General features: G+C 44.9%; 1 protein-coding gene across 8 annotated transcripts in view; it reads left to right on the forward strand.

The window, feature by feature from the left end:
• The first annotated feature begins 304 nt into the window (after positions 1-304).
• Positions 305-23,915, forward strand: part of NR3C2 (nuclear receptor subfamily 3 group C member 2) — a 187,203-nt gene continuing 163,592 nt past the window's right edge. The window contains exons 1-2 of one of the 8 annotated variants that reach the window (XM_074540778.1): positions 305-443; positions 5,191-6,958. In XM_074540778.1, coding sequence (XP_074396879.1) covers positions 5,193-6,958 — 1,766 coding nt within the window. In that variant the 5' untranslated portion in view covers positions 305-443; positions 5,191-5,192. Of the gene's footprint in view, positions 444-707; positions 839-1,845; positions 2,118-2,296; positions 2,431-5,190; positions 6,959-23,915 lie in introns of those variants that run through there. The other 7 variants (XM_074540782.1, XM_074540780.1, XM_074540776.1 and 4 more) reach the window with 7 other exon arrangements.

Here is a 23,915-nt window from a genome sequence, read left to right on the forward strand (position 1 = left end):
TTTTTTTCGGGTTTGTTTTTTTTTTTTTTTTTTTTTTTTTTTTCTGGAGGGTGTCTCTCTCCCTCCCTCCCTCTTCGCCCCCTCTTCTTTTCCCCCCCACCCCCAAAAAACCCCTTCCTCCTCCACCGGTGCTGGATCCACCCCCCGTTCTCCTCCGCCGGCGGGCGAGGGTGTGACCCGCGGGAACACCCACCCACCTAGGCGTCCATGGTGGGAGCTGTCCGCCGAGCCGAGCCGAGCCGCGCCGCGGGCACCCCGCCGCCTGCCGCCGCAGCTCGCTCCCCCCTACCGCCCGGCCGCGCTCCCGGTGCTTCCTCCGCGTACTTTTTTTTTTTTTTTTTTCCTCTCTACCCTGGGTGGCGGTGCGGGCTCCCGGATGGTTCGCTGCCAGTAGCCCGGGGCCGCGTCTCCTCCCCCCGCCGCGCCACCATGTCCTAGGGGAGGTGAGTGAGTGCAGCGCGGAGCCTTGCGCGGGGGGCAGCGGGGCGGAGGGCAGCGGGGCGGGTGTCCGACACACCGGCCGGCGTATCCAGGTCACGGCTAGTCCCGTCCCCATCCGTGAAAACTTCGCGGGAAGGACACGTCCATTGCTCGTCAGCGCCCGCGGGGAAGCGCGGCGGGGGTGGCGGCTGCTCCTCCGCGGGTCGCGCCGCGGGCGCTGGGAGCCGCCGCCTCGGCCCGTGAGTGTGGGTCGATATTTGGCAGAATAGGAAAACGAGAGGGGCACGTGACAGCGCAAATCCTGGGGATGTTGGCGCTTTCGCCGTGACTCTGGAATACCAACCCGCAGCAGAACACGCGGGGTCCCTACGGGCGCGCACGGGCGATTGCGGAGAAGGTGCGCGGTGCCCGGCGCTGCCGCTGTCCGGCGGGCTCAGCCCCCGGCCCCGCTCCCGGGGCACCGCTGTCACCCCGCGGGGCCGGGAGCTGTCCCCGCCGGGCCGTGGGGCGCACCTGGGGCCGGGAGCGGGGCTCTCAGGGGCCGCTGACCGGGGGCTGGGGGCGGTATTTAGCGAGCGAGTTGGGAGCGCATCGCCTGAAAGTTTGCTCGGCGGCTTTTTCCCCTTTCTTTCTTTCTTTTTTTTTTTTTTTTTTAAAGGCTTGTCTGGGAAAGGGGTATTCCTGCAGCCGGGACGCAGGCACCCAGGGGGACACTGGGGAATAGGAGGTGGCAGCAACCCCGAGGCCAGGGGTCGTTCCGGCGGCTCCTCTGGCTGGCGGGAGGCAGCGGGCGGGGCGCCCGGCGAGATGCGCGGCTGCCGCGGAGCGGAGCCAGCCCGGCGGGGAGCGGAGGACGAGTCCTTGAACCCTCCTGCGCTCCGCCGCCGTCGCTCCTCCGCTCCTTATTTTTTTTTACCCCCGTACATTTTTCTTCTTTCTTTTTCGCCCCTCCATTTAATTACATTAATTTTTTAAAATTTCCCTGGTTAAATCGCCGCTGCATCGGCACGGTGCGCATTCATGCGCCGCTGACAGGCGGAAACCCCGGGCCGGCGGAGAGGCGATGCCCGGCCCTGCCACCGGCGCGGCGCGGGCACCGGGCGGGGGCGGCCGCGCCCCGCGCACCTCACCTGTGCGCACGGTGCCGGGGCCGCCGCCCGGCCGGGGGCGCGGGGCGGTGCGCGGGGAGCCGCGGGCGGAGCGCGGGGCCGCCGGTCCCTGCGGCTTTAAGGAGATGCGTTTCCCAGGCTGTGTCGCAGCAACTTTGTATCAGTCATGTCGCCCGGCGGGTGAGTGACGGCGCCGCGCAGCCAATGGCGCGCCCGCCTGGCCCCGGCCGCGCCGCGCTCCGGGCCGCGCCCGCCAATCGCGGCGGGCGGCGGGCGGGACGTAAACTTGAACTTTATGTGGGCATGTGACATGTTTTTAAAGGACTTGGCACCTTTTGCCGTCCCCTCCCGGGTGCCGCTCCGTGTCACCGGGCGGCGCGGCGCGCCTCGGGCGGGCGGGCAGGCGGGGGAGGGGCGGGGGAGCCGCGCCGCCCGCCCTGCCGCTCCGCGCCGCCCTGCGCTCCGCTCCGCTCCCCGGGCTCGCCCCGCCGCAACAGGTACCGGGGCCGGGCCGGCCGGGGGCACCGCTCCGCGCCCCGCACCGCCGCGGGAGGTGCTGCTGGCCGGGTGAGCCGCGGGCTCGGCAGCGGGGCCCGGACCCTGCCGCCGTGAAGGGCGGGGAGAGGCGTCTGCACGGGAGGAAGCGCTGTTCTGCATCGCTCGGGGGCCGAAAGCGGGTTTGGGCTGTGGATCCCCCTCCCCCGCGGGCTCCTGGGAGGGAGGGAAGGGAGGGAGCGAGCTTCCGGGCACTGCCGTGCCCCCCCACGCGTGACAGCCCGGGCTGCACCTGCGGGAAGGCTGGCTAGGCTGGCGGGGGGCACAGGGGTGCAGAGCGGTGGCTGCTCGCTCGGAGCTGTGGGGATGCTCCTCGCAGCGGAGGGTGAGTGGGGAAATCAGCGCTGCCTGCGCGGATGTTAACGCGCGGGGACGGGGGGGCACCCGCGCCCGGCTCCGCTGGGTCCGCGGGCGGCCCTGCCGGGGCTCCCCGCGCCGCTCCCGTACCCGCGAGAAAGGGGGGAAACCCCAGCCCAACCACGAAACTCAGGTCCCCCGGGCAGCCTTGTGGCAGCGGGGTGGCTGTCAGACAGTGAAACTTTAAGGAAATTTGGTTTACAAACAGCGAGAATTAAGAAGTGGGTGGCCGCTGGAACCACCAGTTTATATATATATTTTTTTTTTGTGAAGCTGGGCTTACTTCAGATTTCCCCGTATCTAGGTGACCTTTTGGTTGCAGGGATACCAGGTACCATTTGATTTTTTATTTGGCTGTTGCTGCGAGACTAGTTTCATGCCTAATTGATCGGAGATTTGTGCTGCGGAGGGCTGTGCTTGTTGATGTGTTTGGGGTGAAATGTACGACTAGGCATGTTTGGGGTGAAATATACAACTAGGCATGTTTGGGGTGAAATATACAACTAGCAGGGTCCCTTCGGAGAGGGAGTCTGGATAAGCTGCTGTGCTCACAATGTCTCTTGCTTTTGTAAAGTGTCAGATAGAGATGATCTTGGTTCCAGTATGTAACTGTGCTGAGCTTTAGTTGTGGCTGTCCGTGGATGTTGTAGCCCCCAGTCAGATTTGTTTAGTGAAAGTTAGTAAAAAGGCATGTGTATGCAGTAGGTGAAGTGTGGATTCCGTGGATAGATGTGCTAGTCAAGTTGTAATAAGTTCTGCCCTAAAGAACAAAACCAAACCCTAATGCTACCAGTAACCCCTGAGATTATTAATTTGGTTCTGGTATCCACCGAGGCACTTGGAGGTGACAGAAACCATCATTGCAGAAATTCTGTTTGCTGCTGCACTCTCCCTAATTTATAGCTCTCGTTTAACTGAACTTGTATTAGGCCACAAATAATCTCTGCTGCTTTTTGATCCTCTCGGATATATTTGCCAGCCTTTGCAAGTGCAGGATCAGGGCATTTTCTACTTTCTTTTCCTTTGTGTGACTCAGATTTTTATTCGCTGAAGTTTCAGAGTATGCTCGGCTATTGATTGTATATGAAGTTTGAATTTTACTGCTGTGAGAGAAGTCCCTACAATGCTCAAACACTGTTTTAATGTTAGGCCTGCAACAGAGATTTCCTGGCATGCAGTGGTTCTGCTGGTGTTTCTGAGAGTTAAAATTAACTTACATCCTAATTTTAAGCCTTAACTAAGTTTCCTGTTTTCAGAAATGCGGGTCACTCACAGCTGCAATTGATTTCTCTAGGATTTAGGCTTGCTCAGCACTTAAATCAGGGGTAGGTGATTATCTGGGGGTGACTTTATGTGGAATTAGGCACTTCTGTCTGAAAATTTTATACTATAGGAATGTGATTTAATGTACATGATGATGTGAGACATAATTCTGGGTTCTAATAAAATTTGTGCTTGAGGGAAATGTAAGCATTGGGCTATAGTTCCAATTAAGTAAGGGCAAAGAAGTATTCAAGTCATTCAGTTTGCGTTTTTTTTGTTTTGTTTTGTTTTTGTTATTTTGCTCAAAATAGCTTAGTTAAGAAGTGTTAAGTAAAGGGATAGAACGCTAAATTAAATATTGGAAAGTGAATACATTCTGAAAGGAAAAAATATTTGCATAATATTGATATTGTAACTGTTGCCACTTGAGTTTCTGCAGTTCTAATGATACTATGAGCCAAATCCTTAAAAAATAATTGTTGTTACTTATGTGTTGGTTTTCAGGTTGTTAGAGACTGGGTCATGATTTTGCTCCTTACGTTGTGAAAGTGGCATGTGGGATGGGAGGGGTTTTTTTAGGGTCCATTTTAGAACAAGGTTTACTTTGCTTTATATATTCCTCTTGCTGGCTGCCATGGAAGTTTGCAGAATTGGCAGAGTTATGGATCCATTTAACAGCCGTGAATTCCCACCTAGTCTGATTCCCTTCCTCTGTGGCAGGAATGTTTCCTGCTGATCTGCTGTCCTCCTTGTCTCCCCACACCTTCATGTCTCCTTGGGAGGTTGTACAAGAAGTTTGTGTGGCTGGGAAGGGGCGAGTCAGCTCCCAGCCCCTCAGAACCACTGCTTCCTTCTAAAGCATCCTGGGTTAGGCTGAATGGTGGGGATGATGAAGAGAAATCTCCTTAAAAGAGCAGTCTCCCTTGCTTTGTTGTCCCTATAACATGGCAGTGGAAGGTCCTTGGAGGAACAGAGCTGTAATGACCAATTTCCACTGAGTTTTCATCCTGCCTGCCACCAGCATGTCCTTTCAGGACCTCTCTGGATTCCCTCCTTCCTTACTCCCCTTTCCCTTTTTTAGGTGAGGGACAGCTCCTGGTACAGCTGGCCCTGTCCGTGGGGCTATGGCCAGCGAGGGTGGGCGGTTTGCTGACATTCCCAAGCCATTCCTTTTGGGGCAGGGCTGGGAGCAATAATTTGGGTGTTCCCTAACTGCTGAGCTGTTTTCTCCCTGAGCCCATAGGGCTGTCATATTCATGAGACCTTTCCCTCGGTTTGATTGAAATTGGACAAATGGTTGAGAGATGATGGATGGGGCAGGGAAATGGGACTGGCAGGCAGAGCGAGAGAGGAGGATAGACAGAGAAAGCGGATACGCCTTGTTTCCTTAGGAAATTAGGAAATTTCCTTAGGAAGTCACACTGTCCTGTCATTAATTTTACTTTTTTATATATGTCTTTGCTAGTTATGGAGACAAAAGGATACCACAGCTACCCAGAAGGCTTAGATATGGAGAGACGGTGGGGTCAAGTTTCTCAGTCTGTGGAGTATTCTTCCATAGGTGCTGGAGAGCAGACTGATGACAGTAACTACATGGAGATTGTAAACGTCAGCTGTGCCGCCGGCACTTTCGCAAACAGCAGCGCTCAAGGAAACGGCAAAGAAAAACCTGAGCTACTCTCCTGCCTGCAGCAAGACAACAGCCAGCCTGGTCTCCTGCGCTCTGACATCAAAACCGAAACAGAGTCCAAGGAGCTGTCGGCAACGGTGGCCGAATCCATGGGTTTGTACATGGATTCGATACGAGACGCCGATTACCACTACGATCAGCAGAACCAGGGGAGCCCAGGGAAGATCTACCAGAACGTGGAGCAGCTGGTGAAGCTCTACAAGGAGAACGGCCATTGCTCCTCTCCCCTCCACAGCACCAGCAGGCCCTTGAGGTCTCTGATGTCAGACTCTGGGAGCGCTGTGAATGGCGGTGCCATGCACACGATTGTCAAAAGCCCTATCATGTGTCAAGAGAAAAGCCCCTCAGGCTGCAGCCCTCAGAACATGGCCTCTTCAGTGTGTAGTCCTGCGGGAGTTAACTCCATGTCCTCAACCACCGCTGGCTTTGGGAACTTTGCCATGCACAGCCCCATGGGGCAGGGCACCCCTCTGTCGCGCTCGCCCAACGTTGAGAGCCGCGGCTCCATGCTGCACAGCCCCGCGCACGTCAGCAACGTTGGCTCTCCGCTTTCCAGCCCTATCAGTAGCATGAAGTCGCCGATCTCCAGCCCTCCCAGCCACTGCAGCGTGAAATCTCCCGTCTCGAGTCCCAACAATATCACTATGCGATCTTCTGTGTCCAGTCCTGCAAACCTGAACTCCAGGAGCTCCATTGCCAGCCCTTCCAATGCCAATAACAGGTCCACGCGTTCTAGTCCAGCGGTTAGCACTGTGGGATCATCCATCTGTAGCCCCGTTAACAACTCCATAGGGTTCCCGCCTTCCGGCACGCCAGTGGGGCCTAGCAGAAGCCAAGACACCGTTCCCAGTCCAGAAACAAAAGACAAGGGTGCTCAAGAACTCACGTTTCCTAAGATGGAGGAAATGGAGAATGCCATCTCCAACAACAGCCAGATGAACCTTGTTCAGTTCATAAAGCCCGAGCCAGACGGGTCCTTTGGCAGCGCCTGCATCGGCGACAGCAGCAGCAGCAAAATAAACTCAGATTCCCCCTTTCCAGTACCAGTGAAGCAAGAGTCGGCCAAACATCCTTGTTCTGGTGCCTCCTTTAAAGGGAATCAAACAGTAAATCCTTTCCCATTTACAGATGGTTCGTATTTTTCTTTTATGGATGACAAAGACTATTACTCTCTTTCTGGGATTTTAGGACCACCTGTTTCTTCATTCGATGGAAATTGTGAAGGTAGCGGTTTTCCAAATCCAGGCCTACGTGTGGGGATTAAGCAGGAGCCTGACGATGGCAGCTATTACCAAGAGAACAGTATACCATCCTCTGCCATTGTGGGGGTAAATTCAGGTGGACAGTCATTTCACTACAGGATCGGTGCCCAGGGCACGATATCCTTGTCGCGGCCGGTGGCTCGAGAGCAGACATTTCAGCACTTGAGCTCCTTCCCTGCTGTCAGCACGCTCGTGGAGACCTGGAAGTCGCATTCGGAGTTGGCATCCAGAAGAGGTGATGGGTATCCAGTTCTAGAGTACATTCCAGAAAATGTGTCCAGGTGAGCTGGCAAATTGCTACTTTTTTTTTTTTGATCTCTTTATTTTTTTTCTTTCTTCTCCTGCATTAAACAAACAAGGCGTGAATTAAAATGAGGACCAGGGTGGTATTTCTCAGTTTGATGCATAATTCTTTGTTTGAGTTTCCATTATTATTAAATTTGTGGCTATCTTGCTGTATTTTACTCTGCCTTTAATGAAAGCGAAGTGCTGGCTTTAATATTTAAGAAGAACATATTGTATTCTGTTGTTATTAGGTTTGAAGGTATGGCTTTAGTATGTTTATGAGCTCTTACTACTACAAATGTTGTTTTTCCTATAATGAGAGCTTAGTAAAATTGCTCTCTTGTGTCCTATAATGGTTATTTTTTTCTTAGCTAGTGCTTGAATGTGTGGTACCTCAGATGAAATGTTGAGATGAGGATGAGAAAATGGTAGTGTCAGGAATCTGTTTTTGTGAAGAAGCATGGTTCTGTGTTTGCAGTGGACTTTAACTGGTTAAGTTTGAAAAACAACGTTGCAAGCCTGTGGCAACATATTATTTCTGTATTTTAACTGTAGGAACATTTGGTTTATATATATAGAAAAATGCCTCCAGAAGGAGGAGAGCTGTTAAAACTTGATGCATTTGAAAGGGAGAAATGGATAAACTGATCCCCTCACTTTTGGTGGAAGAGAAATGAGCAAGTGTCATCTGAATTTGGCTTTCTTGGCTGATCTGTGGCAGCACGTCCTTCTTCAAGCAGGTGTCCTTGAGTTGCGTGAGGGATGCCTACTTTCCTAAACCACCTAGTTGCAGAGTCAATAGTGCATGTTCTGAAGTGCCTCTGACAGCATGCCTGAGTTCAAACGGTTGCACAGCACACCCATGTACCCAGCAGGCTGACCCAAGGCTTGTGCCAAAGCTCAAATAGCCAGTGACAGATTGGCATTTACCTTTCTCAAGTGGTTTTTCTTGCTCATCACGAGCTATGCACCTGCCCGCAGTGAATGAAGCATCTGCCTTATTCTTGGCGTGGGGTTAGGAGGATGCGTGGTGTTTTCCATATTTGTATGATACTACAGATTTCTGAAAATAGTGTTGCAGTGAAAAATATAATATCTAAAATACTGGTGCTTTTCAGGAGGGAAATCAGCCCATCTACCTATAAGCTGTTTTCATTTGATTGTCAGTTCTGTCCAGCACTGCTACAATCTCTCTATCATTTTGTAGGCCATACTTCCCTTTTTCTTTGGCCATTTCTAATATGGTCTCGAAAAAGAATGCACTTTTTAATATAACTCAGCTTGAAAGGGCTGTATCCTACCATCATGCTGAACTTTGCATGTGGCTGGATATTTGTTACCGTCCAGTCTTGGCTTAAATGTACTTTCTTGGATTAAGGAAGATGGAGTCACTGTTCCTTAGTTATTTTACCTGATGAAATTTTCATAAATTGCATTATTTATATAGTGAGAAGAGTTCACCAGAAGACTGATGGAATGGCTGAATACAAAGACCCAATATTTTACTGCCTTTGTGGTTGAGCACTGTTGCTTGGACAGGTAGCTCCTGCCAGCTGTGAGAACTCTGGTGTGACTTAATGCTTGCACTGAGTCAAGGCTGTCATCCATTGCAGGGACAATAAACAAGGAAATAATGCAGGAAGGAACAAGGTTGCCATCAATAGTTGTGTTTGGAGTGACAGTTTCTTATAAGGCTTTTAAAGGAGTCTCCTGATCTGACATTAGTCCAATGTAGCTCTAGATCAGTACATGTAATCAGGTTTGATGATGACAGAGGCTTGGTGCACTTTCCTGTCTTTGTTTATCCAAGCTGGTATCTCTGTAGGATTTGCAGGTGAGTGTAGCTGCCACTCTGCAGGATTGGAGTTCTGAAATGTTTAGTGCTCAGAGCTGTTACGTGTGGAATTCTGTTCAGGTGATGGAGATCTGCGGGGTTGCGACACTCCAGGCATCCTGATCTGTACTCCAGATTAGGACATGTGTCATCATTTCAAATCTTAGAACCAACCCCATTATTTAACTAAATGTTGCTCTTAATCTGGCTGGTGATGGCTCTATGCCAACAGTGCAGCCAGGGACCTGTGCAAAGCCCTTAAAATTTTCAAGGTAAATTCGTTCAGAGATCTTTTTGACAGTGCAGATTTGAGTGCAGAAGTGCCTGCTGAGATATTTGTACGCTGGTGAGACAGGTCATAAAGACTCCACATAAGATGTCACACATGTAAAAGCTCAGCCTTGCTATTGAACCTCAGACCGATCTTTATTTTTCTCTTCGTTTCTGTGCTGTCTTGCAGCTAGAACAGAGGAAATCATGCTCAGATTAGTTGGTGCTCTGAGGTGTTGTAATAAAACACGCTTAGCTTAAAACCGTGCCAGACCCAACATCCCAAGCAGGGCTGGTTTCAGCTGTCCCATATCCATGTGGCATGGGGATTGCAAAATGCCTCTTCTTTCGTGTTATCAGAACAGCAGCATCACACCTCTGTCCTCTACATCTAAACCAGATCCTTGCTATTTCCACATTTTTTTCTGATGTGTCAGTCATATCAGGCATCCCACATTTTGCAGACTTTTACAGCACGTGATTAACCCTTCAAAGTTTGCAATATTTTGAAGTTTCTGGTAGTCTAAGTCTTGGTCTTTTTTTTTTTTTTTTGCTTGCAATATAAATGGCTGCAAGCAAAGAATAAGGTGAAGGGAAAAAATAGGCTGCATGGTTCTCTAAAGCCAGTAGATGAGCAGCATGGAATATGTCTTGTTTTAGTAGCATTATTTTGTGAACCCTGATGTCATACCCTTTCTGAACTGCCTCAGACTTGCAGCTTACATGGTGAAAAGGAGTGGATGGCCGAAAGAACATGACTTTGACTTTTCATATTTATAATGGATCTTAAGAATATTGCTGTTAAAAAAAAAATAATATTAGAGTGTTCCCTTTCTTGAATCAGTGGTAGTGTCTAATAACCATAGTTGAGGCATTTAAAATGCCTTGCTACCTTGTTGACTGTGCCAATCACCCACTGCCAGTTAGAACATTTCTCTTTTTCTCCTTCAGTTACTTTTATTAGATGTGCACAGTTATAGTTCTTTTTAAGTTAGTTGATAGTTGATAGTAACTTTTTTATAACATTGCAGATTGTGGTGTTTGGGGAATGAGAGCCTCTTAAGGAAAACCAAATTGCCTTATTCTCTTTTAAATATTTTTCTTCTGCTAATATGCATGCAGAATGTGTCTTTGTTTTTGAAAGATTTTACATTTGAAATTTTTAATAAAGGGTGAATCATACTTGTCTAGCTGTGTGTATAGATTCCTCCTTCCACAAATGGCATTTCTAAGAAATACGGGTTTCTAAACTAAATAATAACTAAGTGGGCTTGAAAAAGAAGGTATGTGCAATTATGTGATGTCATTGATGAAAACCTACACAAAGAATCCAGATAAGATTTCACTATAGGGTGATCAGTGCTTGTCTGAATCAGGGTGCTACCCTAAGCCCCATTATCGTGCCAATTTTGGGATTTTCTAAATGGCCTACGAAAATGTCATGGCTGCTTAAAACAACAGTAAAAATTGAGGAGAATGACCTTTCTGTTGCATTAGCTCTCACCTAAAGCTTCTTGTGCAAATGTGCCTTTTCCCTCTAATTTCCATATTAACTCATGTATGTACACACGTGTACTCGCTTTTCTCAGTGCTTGTGGTGGAAACAGAGGGCTGATACTCCCTCCTGCTGTCATTTCTTCCTGGCAATTCCACTGGCATAGTCCAGTGTGGGAGGAATTCACAAAGTTTGATGTGCTATTCAGAAAGTTTAGTGTTTTAATATGAATTGCATATGTTTATCCGTAATAGTGTTTCAATAAATTTTTGATCAGACAATGATAGTATTTTAGGGATGACTTATACCTGTCTGTTCCTGAGCCATTCACATGTGTCAGGATTTATTTCTTAGACCCTACTTGAAAATGCTCCCCAAAAAAGCTATCCCACCCAACCCAAAACCAGAAGGCAACCCAACAACATGATCCTGATTTACCTGTAGCCTTTACTGGCTTGAATTGATTCTGGTTAAAATCTGATTTCAGACTATTGCAAGTATTTTTGTAAATAAACTTTTATGTTAAATATTATCTAGAATAGTCACTTATCAGAATTATACCTGCCAGAAAGATAAAGGTCTGGTAAATATTATTTTTAGAATTTATGAATGGCCTTGACCTCTGTTTGCTGACGGACTTTATGAGAAAAGGACTGTGATGTTAAAATATTCTCCATGCTTGGCAGGACTGTATTCCCTTTTATCTTCCCAAAAATTTACTGTGCCAACCTTTTTCAGAAATGATTCTCTAATACCATGGACCATAGCCTCAAATCTATATTTTTCCTTTGTTTTAATTTGAGAAGGTATACTTGTTTTTGTAGGTTCTTGTATAATTTTGTGTCTTTTTTTAATGCAGCTTTGGGTAGAGTCTTGACAAAGCTGAGACCTCTGCATATTCTTTATTTCTCGCTAAAGAAATTAGAAGTCTGTGTTAATACATCAGCCCAGGAGGCTGAAAGGTTCCCTTGGGCACACCAGCATGCATTGAACAGCTTTTTACTTTCTACAGCTTTCTTTGTTGTTATTTTGGTGAGGGTGCTGGGTTTTTGTATCGCTCTTTATTGAGAAGTTCAAAGTCTGTATAAAGTATTTTTGCTTAAAATATGTATGCAAATAATGGCTTATTTTTCCTTAAAATTATATATATCCATTGCCTCCTGTGCTGTGGCGTAGGGAAGTCTACATTAATGGAAAATTGTGTTCCAGAGCTGGGTGGATCTTCCCCATCTGGGGAAATAAGAGCTCTGTTGTCAAGCTGGGTGCCAGGAGCTACGGCTTGGTTGTTTCTTTGTGCAGCAGTAAATATAGTTGTGCATTTCCAAAATGTTTCAGGTTGGTACCACTAAACTTTCCAGTACTTGGCTGTTGGAAATCAGTTTGCCATGTTTAATTCTGATAGTAGCTAATAGTTGCTGCCTAGTTTTTGTATCACTTTTGGTGATATGGAATCTCACTATGATAATCTTGTTTTGATGGTTTTCTGAAAAACAGGAAGGTGGGGTCACGTTCAATGCACAGATTTTATAACAAGCAGAAGAAATTTTGATGGTGCATTTTCTGACAGTATGGATCAGTCCATTTTCATGAAGACTTGAAAACAGAAAAGTATGAACTGTATAAAAAATGTTCCCGTCCTCTTTTAGGAGATGTATGTTGCAGCAAGGCAGGCAAGCACAGGGACTGCTGCAGCAGATTCAGTGCTCGTGCAGTACTCATGTTGTCTGCAGAGGGAGTAAATTGTTAAGTTGTGGTTCAATAACCTGGCCTTACTCAACCAGCACTTAACATTAATGGAGCTACAACCTGCTGTGGAGTGCTCTGCCTGGCTGAATCACATTGCCAGGTACTTACTGGTGCTCTGCTGATCCCAGGCTGGAGCACTGGCTGCCGTTGGGTGTCATTTGTAGCTGAACAATATATTATTTGCAGTGGTGAAAATACTCTGTTGGGCCATGCCTTGTCTGCTCTGATTCTGGCTTTGCCCTCTGATTGGGCTTGTTGTATATGAGGGCAGATTGGGTTCCTGCTCTGGTCCACTCTGAAACTCCAAAGAACCGACAGGACAGTGAAACTTGGTGGGCAGTGTGATGTGATATGGACATGAGAACAAACTGAAGGGATGGAACGGGAATGGAGCCTGTGAGATATCTCAAGTGCACCTTTCTGCTAAAAGATAATGTATTGTCCAGCCATAATCCCAACACTGGTATTTTCAGGATGTAGTTTCAAGGTGTTTTCTATTTTTCAATTGCATGTATTGAGTCTTTGAACAGAGTTGTAGGAGATGGAGTTAGTAATGGACTTGTTTTGACCAAAACTTCTTGGAGAACAATGGAGTGCTGTGATTTGAGATTTAAGATCTCAGAGGTCAGAAAATACCACAGTTAAGGATGAATATAAAACCATAACTTGTTCTCTGGCAAATGTGTCTTAAAATATGGCTGTCTAAGAGTGATAAAAATGGTCCAACGAGGAAACTAAAAAGAGTGTGTGAAAAACAGGTATTAAATCCATCTAAGTTTAGTACTTTTATCAGTTTTCACATGCAGCTGGTTGCTACACAGTGCCTGGTGCTCAGCATATGAATTACTTCGGTTGCAGTCTCCTCCGAGTGAGAGATCTGTGGAGAGGAAGAAAAAAGCAGCAGTGTTTCCATTGGGTGCAGTGGACCAGGTTCTCGCAGCATTATTGGGCACGTCTGAATGCACCCTAAATAGACCATGGCACGATGGGGCTGCTCGCTGCCCTGCTTGTGTCACCCGCAGCACAAGGTCACCGGCTGGGGGGCTCTCCCGCAGCCGCTCCTGCTGCAGCCACCTCGGCTTTGCCGACCTTGGAGGGAGGCGCACGTTTTTGGCTTGGGCTGCAGGGGAAGGGCTCCCAGGTCAGGAAGTGCCTGTTTATCCATGGCAGCAGTTCCCAGTGCAGCTCCCTGCTCCGGTACCGCTGCCGGCAAGAGGAGCGGCAGCATCTCCCCCTCTCTGCAGGGCTTGCGTGGGAGGAGGCACTCCCTCCTTGGACTTGGAGATGGGATTTCTGTGCATCCATGGTTTTCCCTTCAGGGACCCCGGGATTTTACAAAAACCTTGAGGGCTGGTTTGCTTTCAGGGCAAAATTTTCAAATAAACGGTCTCTTTAAATGGGAGACTTTGTGACCTTGTTTGGAGTTGGGTGTTTTTTTGGTTTGTTTTTGTTTTGTTTTGCAGTGAGGTTTATTAATGTGGTTTATCAGAGCTTAACAGTGTGTTTTTGGAAAGGAGGTGATCTGGGGGGGTTCTCTTTCCCTATTTTGCTGAAATCAGTGCTGAAAGATTCAAAACACATCAAACAACGCTGCCCCCCCCCGTCCCCCAATCCCACCCCAATCTCCTGAAACCCTCTCCCAAAACAACAAAAGTGCAGAAAACCAAATCCATGCTGTTCATTCTGGAATCTTAAAGGTATAAGTAACACTGTTTGTATGTGAATAAGTATTTTTGCAAGATGCCATTTCTTTACTGAGTTATATTATTGCAGAAGTTCCCTACACTGCTGTGGTAGATCACGAAATAACTTGAATTTTATTTTTTATCTTAAACAGTGCAATTACAATAGAGTTTCATGTTAGCTGGTTGCTAATTTAAATTTCTCCAAATCTGTGATCTCTAAGCTGCATATTGGCTTCATGAACAAGCTGATAGCTTAAATTTCATATTTGGGCGTAGGGTAAGTTGGAGTTAATATGTAATGCTATTTTTTGAAAAGGAGAAAAATAAAAGTAGATTTTGGTTAGAATCCCTGAGTAGGAACAAAATCCAGTATTTGTGGATAATACATAAAATAGCTTATAGGAGTTTGTATGTTCCTTCTAAGATGCATGGAAATGCTGCTGATTGTGGTTAGTGATAATAATAGATCAAAGAGTTACAGCCCTAAGGTTAAAAAGCAAATTTCAGACTAATTGCTGAATGTTTCTGACAATTTTTCTATCACTTTGCTCATTTCCATCCTCTCTCCTAAACAATACTTTCTACTTGCATCTGGAGGTGAAATAACTTTTTTGAATGAGCTTTCAGGCTAAAATTTCTGCTGAGCACACAACTCATTTCTATTGTGCTTTTCATTGCATATCTGCCCTTGAGAGGTGTTACCCCAAAAAGTGGCAGCTTTATAAACTTTTTCCATAGCAGCTAGATCTTTGGAAAAAAAACCCAACCAAACAAGAAATAAAAATCTTCATATCAGCTTTAATAATGCTTTCTGAATCTTATGGATTTGTGAGAATATCTTAATTCTTTATTTTTGTGTGTGTATGACCCTTTTGGGTGCATGTTCAGTCTTAAGTCTCCAAAACAAGGCAGTATTTTAGAGGTTTATTTTGAGCAGTGTAATCTATCAGTGGTCTGAGAACTTTTAATCAGAGGGCAGAATGGGGAATTCAGGAGTTTGTCCTGACCAGGATTTTGCTGAGAGCTGTAGGGTCTTGCCAGCATTTTTGGCAATGCTTTTCTGAATCCTGTGTTGTACTAAGATCGTTGTACAGTCCTGCAAAACCCTTTGTTTTCAGGGTTTGAAATTCCTTTATAGTGACTTTCTTTCGCCCACCCGCTCCTCTCCTGTACCTGGCTCGGAGGGTCAGGATGGCGCCCGGGAGCTGTCCCGGTCTTGGCTCGGGAGTGCCCCGTGGAGATGGGAGCAGTCCTGAGCAAGGAGTGCTCTGCTGCATGCGCTTTAACTCTGCTCTGCCTCTCCCTGGGAGCTGCAGGGAAGGGGCAGGTGCTGAGCGTGGCTGGTGGGAGCAGGGCGCAGGGTGCCGGCGCTGCATCCCGCATCCCGCATCCGCGCCCCGATCCCGCACCCCGCGGGCGGCTTGCGCAAGGAGCCGAGTGCGAGTGCCCCGGAGGGAGCGCGTCACCTCGCCCGCCCTGTCCCGGCCAGAGCCGCGCTCCCCCAGCCCTGTGCCAGTGCGGTTTCACAACCGGCCAGCCCCGGTTTACTCTGGCAGCGTCTCACCTTGGAAAATCAATTGTGTTTGTGTCTTTAGCCCTCCCTTAGTGCTGCTGCAGGGAAGAGAGTGGGGAAGAGAGTCTGCTTGCTGGTATGGAGTGGGTTGGCTTGGAAAGCAGCATCCGAGATTGTCAGGTTCCAGCCCCACCTTCAGCAAGACAAGGCAGCTCAGAGCCCCATCCAGCCTGGTCTTAAATGCTTCCAGGGATGGGACATCCACAGCTGCTCTGGACACCCTCTGCCTGTGCCTCACCACCCTTCAAAGGAGAGAATTTTTTCCAAATACCTAATCTAAATTAGGTGTTCCTAATATAACTCCTTCAGTTACAGCCATTACCCATTGTCCTATTGCCGTGTGCCCTTGTAAAAAGTCCCTCTCCAGCTTTTGCAGGTGATTCACCACTTTCCCCCCTCAAACACTGCCTCTCGTCTGACAGGAGCAGTGCTGGAGGTGGGATGTGGTCTCATAGTCAAGTTTCATCAAAGTCACTGCCCTCAGACTGGGAAAGAGATTACTTCTGGAAGTGCCTTAAGGTGGAGGCATCATGAGAGCAACCTTTCTATTCCCTCAGGAGGCATGAGTTCAAATATGAGCTTCTCCAAAAGGTCGGAGATCTCACTTTTAGCATTGCTGAAGACTTGTCTCTAGAAACCTGTCATGCACTTCAGCATTTTTGAAGACTGGAGTGCCAGGGACCTTGCAAATGAAGGTGGGTGGGAAATTTGCACAGTTTCCAGGCAGACTATCTGAGCTGTCAGCTTCATTATTTTGAACTAAATTAGATTTGTGCTAGAGAGTGCAGTATGCTAGAGCGGTTAGAAAGCTCTTCCTCTAATGGTAGCTTCAGAGCTACTTTGCTAGATATAACTGTGTTAACTTCCAAACTCACGTGGATAAATTAAAATAATACAAAACAACTGTCTTGCACAGGTGTGGATCCTGCTCTATGGGAAAACTCCCTGTTAAAACTCAGGAATTCCATTTGAAGACAATATAATTTAATGTTTGGTGTTTCTAAGGATCAAGGTCTGTTATTTTTTTATAGTTTGGTAGAAATTGAACACATTGTCATTTCTGGCCAGAGGATGCATGCTTCTGGACCACTGCACTCCTGCAGCTCCCTGAGCACCCTGAGCCCAGGGAGAGAATACTCAGGGATGTTGCAGTGGACGTCATTTTCCCCCATTTCCTAAGGATTGCCCCCCAGCTTGTAGCCCACTTGCTTGGATTTAGTGTATGCCATGGGTTTGTTTTGTTATTTCCATTTTAGTTTTGTTCAGTTTTGGGCACTAAAGCTTTCTAACGTTAATAATTAAAAACAAATATTGGCCAATAAATATCTTTAAGGATTAGAAAAAGTTAGTAAACATGACAGGCTTGTTGAAATTCTGCATTGAACCTTTGTTGCAGATTGCCCTGCTGTAGAGGTAATTCTGCATCAAATAAACCCACATAAACCCATGCTGCAGAATTACCTCTACAAACCCTGCACAGTTTTACCATACTCTTCCTTCAGATACACAGTGGTAAAAGAGAATAATTCCAGTTGATACAATTGGGATTTTTAAATCCTTATTTTTAATCTGGATCCATATAAAGTAGCTGGAAGATGAACAAAGTGTGGGGGGTTAGACATGTCAGCTTCTGCTCAGTGTATGGAAGTAACTGTTGGAAGTGGTCCAGAGCTTTATGGCTGCTGCCAACTAATGACATAAGATAATGTTGCAGTGAAACAATGCATTTGATTTGCATTTGTTTCCCAACTAACCTTTCTGATTCTTGGGACTGCTTGGAATTTATGTTTCTGGAGATGTGACAGTAAATAAAAGGAGACTGGGCATTGAAAACTTTGAATGATTAAATATGCAGTAATGACAACTTCAAACTGCACATGCAGATAATGAGATAAAGAATGGTTACTCACTTCATATTAAACCCATTTGGTGGAAGAAGCAAAGAGAATGAGTGTCCTTTGGATGGAAATGTTATTTTAAAGAGGGAGAAAATTCAGAGGAGCTAATGTGTATAGAAATAGAAATGAAAAAAGTGAGTTGCTGATTTACTTTTTTTTTAATTTCTGGAATCGAAATGTATCTATTATGGGTCTGCAAATTGTCCTGCATTTCTTTTCTAACATAAACATGAGTTAACTGGGTGCAGAAGGCTAATAACAGAGTTTGTAGGTTTTGTTTACATTTTTATTTGGATAAGAAATGTGCTTTTGAAGCGAATCTTCCAGTTGCCACCATCTTCTGCCCTGTGGTTCACATCACTGGGCAGCTGAGCGGGGAGCAATCAGATATTTCTGAGCTAGAAGGGAATGAAAAAAGCACACCAAGGGGTACCCAGGGCATTCCAGCCTCAACTTCTGTCCATGGGACCCCACTGGAGCTGGCCTGAAGCACAACCCTGGTGACATCTATAACTGGATCCTCAGGGCTGACCATTCCTCTCCGTAGATCCCTTTTATGCCTGTAATGTAAGTGCTGCTGGTGTGTAATTGCATTTTCACCTGTGAGCTCAGGCATCTGTAATTGAGAAAAGATTCAGAGTTACAGGCAGAGGAAATTGTTGGACAGAAGAATCAGAGGCACTGTTTTCAGCAGATGTGTTTGTTCATAAGTTGTGACCAGAATGAGAAAAGTACCTACTTACCCTTCACCACAATCTAGAAATCCTAAAAAAAAGCTGAATTAAATCCTGGAAATAGGAAATGGAACTGAGGTGACAAATAGGCTTTATCTTTTTTTTTTTTTTTTTTTCATTGAGTGAATTTCACTTCTTTTCAGCTAGATAGGAATATTCTGATATTTATTATAATACTAATCTGTAAAGGCAAACAAGAATGTTTTGATTATAGACAGCTGCCCTAAGTATTTACAAGCAGCTGTAACTTAGACAAACTAATTTAAGGACTTACAATTTTCATTTCAGGAAAAAAACCTACTTTGTGGATCAATAAATTCTTGTAAAGTAAACCTATTGATTTGCAGCTAATTGGATATTGTGGATGTCTGATAAATTAATTTTAATATGAGGCTAACTGAGTTGACTAGGTGATGTATTAGTGGTTGTAAATGACTTTGAGTCATTAAGTCTATTTATAAGGTAGCCACGGGAAAAAAGAGTTAGAAACCTCTCTTAATTTCTAATAAATCAGCACTGTAATACCAGATCCAGATAATTTCTGAACTCACAAGAGGAGCTTCATGCTTTTCTTATCTTCATACCCTCCATACTGTGATAAACAAGATACTCCATGTCCTCCACTGATTGTTCCATGTCCTTCCACCTGTATTAGCCCTTTCCATGATCTCAAGATGCTTCAGGTTCTGCTTGCTTCAGCACAAACACCTGATATTGTGCTTATTAAAAGAATGTCCTACGAAGGTTGTAGCAAGGTCCATGTTGCTGCACAGAAGCCTGGTCCTCCCTCTGCCAAGCTGCTGTTCCAAGCTGGAATGCTTTAAGGCACAAGGGGGTGGCAGCCCCAGCCATGGCTTTGGCAGCTGCAGGGGTCAGTAGGTGTTCATGGGGGATTCTTTGCCCCAGTGCCCGCAGCATGGACATTTACAGTTCTTTCCACATTTTGCCTGAGGTATTTGAGGCTTGGAGCTTGGGTCTGACTCCATAGGGAGAGTTGCTACTGGTTGGGATATGTTTTGGCTTTTTTCCATCACGCGGCGTGCCCCAAACTCAGAGGTGATATTGATGTTGGCGTGACTTAAATCAGTAATTTAATACAAGGGAATGCAATTTCCATGAAAAAACCAGGACCAAATAGGACTGAGCTTGGGATCAGGAATGCAGAGCAATAAGAAATATGATCTAATGGGAAAGAGGAGGATGATAGGAGCAAGGAAAATAGCAGGTATTGATGTGAGAGGATAGAAGCTCAGTATAATGCCCCAGGTACTAGCAAAGCTTGTGCTTTTGTCTGACATAACTAAAAATTAAGAATATTCAGCGTCTTATCACTTAAGATTACAAGAAATAGCTTTGACTGATTTTCACAGATATATTTCATGGAATCAGTTTGAAAGGCAGCAGTAAATACACACGTTTCCCATGTGTTGGTTTTGGTACAACGTAGACTTTTTGTGATGTTTCATATGGGCAGATGAAAGTACCATATATCTCTGTACTAGACATGAGAACTGATGGTAAAAATTGTTAAATTATCCACTGTTCACGAAAATGTAAAAATAATACGCCGTTTTTAGAAGACGCTGCATTAACATTGTAGCTTTTTTAAAATTTAATTTGCATAAAACCAAGGAAAATAACTTTGTTGCACTACTTGCAATGTCCGAAATACCATTGCTGTTATGGGTCTCATAAGGTAACTACATACCCAACTCTTAATTATATTTCTGTATTGCATCAGGTCTGTGGATTAGGAAAGTGAGATGTCAAGGGTAAATTTAGAGTGGGACTTCTCCGCCAAGTCCCCAGTGCTCCCACCGGTAGCTCAGTATGAATGAGTCTGTTTCTTTAAAGACTTGAAGTAAATATTGAGTAGGGTTTCCTAGCAACATTTGTAAGGTTAAGTAAAAATCAGACTTGCCAGGTGTTGCTTCCAGAGCACACTAGCCTTTCTATTTCAACACTTACACTTTCAGTACATTATCTGCAGTATGAAATGCTGAACAGGATTTGATATTATTGTAAATAGATAATTTTGCAGAATCATATGCCCAATATGTCCAGCTGCAATATTTTTCCCACTTTGGGATGCAGTTTTTCTTTTGCTGTGTATTTTTGTTGTACTTAAACTAATGGAGACTAATCTTACTTGGCTTCTGCAAGTATTAGCTATAGATATGTGTGTGTGTGTTTTAAAAATACAATAATAAAGGTAATGGTTAAGTCTACTAAAAAAAGTTCTTATTTATTGTTTTTTTTAATAGTAAACCCAGGAGTCATGTGTGTCCCAATTGGTCTCATGAGTTTGCACGTCTGAGGTACAGGCAGTAGAATCTCTTGCAGAAATTTCGATTTTTCTTCAGCTTTGATTTCTAGTGCTAGTGACAGGAGAGCAGATCAGCCCAAATACTTTGTAGAGTGACTTAGAAGTAGAGTTTTCCTGTTATTTTAGTCTGCTCAGTAAATGCATGCTCTCTCCACAGGTGCCTTGGGATGTGTAAGAGGTGGATGTGCCTGTGGTGTACCTGTTGGGGGTGGGATAGTTCCCCCTTGAGAAACACAGGAAGCTGGAATTTAGGTTAGCCCAGGGTAGATAGATAGACAGATAGATAACGGAGGGGAACAAGGAGTGGAAAAATTTGGTTGGCTGCTTCCAGTCCTAAGTTTTTGAGTCTATAAATAGAGTCTATCGGAATATTTCTAGTTAGTTCTGGGGAAAGTCAGCTGCTGTGCTGGGGATTGGCTGTGATCCCAGAATGAGGAGGGGAAGGAAAAAAAAAAAAGGATTATAGGAAGCCTATTGAAAATCTACCAACAGACACCAATGAAATCAAGAAATTGGAAGATGCTGTATTTGGGCTTCAGTTTATTTTTCTGCAGCTTCTCTCAGTGCTGGATGCTCTGCAGAGTGGCTCTCTTTGTATGCTGCTGTGAGTTTCTGAGTTAGCCAAGCCCAGCAGGCAGGTCCAACCCACCAGGGTTCATAGTTCAGAAGCCAGGGCTAAAGCCTGATAGCAGGAATTAGCACGGAAGTACAAGGAAGCAGCATATTATCCTCATTCCATGCTGCAGTGGTGAGCCTGAGCAGCCTGCCCTCTCTCTGAGTTAGATACATTATATAAAGGAAAATGGAGAAATGAAACCAAAAGCTGAATTTTCAGCTAATAAAATTAAGTTACTTTGTAAACTGTGACTTTTTCAAATAGACGTAGAAAGGTGTCGCTGATACTTTAGAGTGCGAAGTAGTTGAAGTATGTTATGATACCAGAAATAGACATTTAAGGGAGCCATGATGAGCTTTGCAAACAGTTGATATGCTTTCTAGGAAATGTAAATGACACACTTGAAAAATATTCTGAATCGAGATTCAAACACAATGTACAGCTAGAGTATAAATAGCTAGTAAATGTTAAAAATACAGCATTTTTAGAAAGTGCTTTATTAACAGTAATAGATAACCTTCTAGCAAAAGTCCCTCTACCCTCCCTGCCCCCAGCCCTGTAACCAGAGAAGATGGTTCATCCTGTAAGAGGAAAAAGTAGCTTTGGTCAAATAAACAGCATTATGTAGGTAAGCTGAACCAGAGTTCTCAGGGAAAAGTTTATTCACATGTCAGGGTTCATAGGAGCTTTTCCAGTGCTGAATTAATCCCAGAAAAGTCTGTGCTCACGATGAAAGTAAAAATGTTCATGACAACGGTTTTGCTGCTCAGGCTTTGCTGGCAACTCGTTTTTTCCTTTGACATTTTTCAGGAATTGGAGAAATGGGTTGTATTTAATGTTTATGGCAGGAGGAGTAGGGATAGAGCAGTGGCAGTGTTTCCCTATAGGTGCATGCTCCCTTGGATGTCCATTCATGTCATGTTCCAGTAAGATGTTTGCTGCTTCCAGATTTTCTTCAATATTAGGTAAGAAGGTCCTACCCATATTTAACTTGGTTTCTTTGTTTCTTTTTTTTTTTTTTTAATTTTTTAATGAATGCATTTTTTTATCTTTGTGTTTGTAATAAATCATAAAACTTATAATAAAGCAATTTTAGCGCTGCATCAGTAGGTGCCTCAGTTTCTCTGTGTTTTCTGGAATAAAATCTTTCACTTAATGACTTTCTGAGCTCTCTTACTATGCCTTTTTGATTATTTAAATGATAATAGCAGTAGAACCATTTTAGACTTTGTTGAGTGATATTAAATGGACATGTATAAGTAAAAGTTTCATTGGATAAACAGAATAAGGTATTTTGTTGTTGAGGAAAGGTTGTTGATAAATACTTTGATTTTGATAGTTCTTGAAGATGATTGGGTAAAAAGGTAAAGAACTATATTTTTTATCTCATTGGGATGTGGGAAAACAGCTCCTTAAAAAAAAAAAAACCCAAAGAACTTCTTACCATTTGAATTAACAGGGAGGAAAATCTATCAGGAGGTTGAAACCTGCCCTTGTGAGAGTTGATGACCATTCCCACTCACTTTCCATAGGGCCAGTACTATACCAGATGATGGCTGTGGGAATTAAAACTCCTAATTCATTGTGACCATGAATTTTGCCTTGAAGAAATGCTGAGAAACAACTTGTCTGTGGAGGGAGGAGGGGAAAATCATTCTGTGTATGGCCAAGGTAGATTTAATTTGCAATAATGCACTAAATTTGAAAAGACCTAACAGTATCAGCTATCTGTGTTGGACAGGCTCCAGGAATATTTCAGCTTGCAATTCCATTTTTCAAAAACTGAGAAATTGGAAACAGAAGATAAACAACACATTAATATTTTATTTGTTTTTGGGATGAAGTTCTGTCATGTGTTTGGAAACTTCATTGAAATATTGGTCTTGTTAGAAGAAGCCACTCAGAATTGACATTAACTGTTCATTGTGCCACTTGTTAATTTGGATTTTGCAAACCAGTGTGATAAACTGATCTGGAATGAAACTGGAATAGAGTTCTAAAATTATGCTTGTAAATAGATCAGCAGATGTTTTGCCTCTTCCCAGAGCAGTACCTTTAAGATGTGTGTCGCATACAGAAAAAACCCAACCAAAACCCAAACGAAGCCCCAAGCCCCCTCCAAAAGTCAAAGCAACTCTGGATTTAATGGGGAATTAGAATTCATATTTTCTGAAATAGCATCTGCTCAAAGTTTCAGAAGCAGGCAGAATTGTGTCTTTAGAGGGAGGATTTGATCTCGCATCAGTTAGAGTCCTGACAGCTTCTCCTGACACGTTGCTTGATGCATGGTCTGGCAGACGGGCTCCTGCATGGAACTTTTTTGCTTGCAGCAGTGGCCCCATTAAAATCATTGGGACTGGCCACATAAAAAAGGCTGCTGCAGGTTGAAAGTTTCCAGTGTCTCTTACTTACATCAACTGTTTTAGATTATGCTTTTTTCCTGAGTTGTTCTGGCACTTTGATTCTTGTCATGCACAGCATGCATCTTTTCACACTCCCAATGCCTGACTGTGATGGCTTGAATCCTTCATTATTTTGTGATTAATTGTAGAGATGCAAACATTATCAAATCAAAATGCCCGAAAGGCCTCTTTTAAAGGATCAGCCTAGCTTTTTGATTGAGCTGCCCCACAAATTACTTATCTGGTGGCTGTGTGGTTTTTAACATCCTGCTAAATTTGGAACACGTCCATTAAATACTTTCTGCAATATCTGGGGAATGGAAAAGCTTGATAAGTTATTTTGTCCATTGCTTGGGTCAAGCCTTTAAAGAGAT

The sequence above is a fragment of the Zonotrichia albicollis genome, chromosome 5, assembly GCF_047830755.1.
Source record: "Zonotrichia albicollis isolate bZonAlb1 chromosome 5, bZonAlb1.hap1, whole genome shotgun sequence".
Lineage (NCBI taxonomy): Eukaryota > Metazoa > Chordata > Aves > Passeriformes > Passerellidae > Zonotrichia > Zonotrichia albicollis.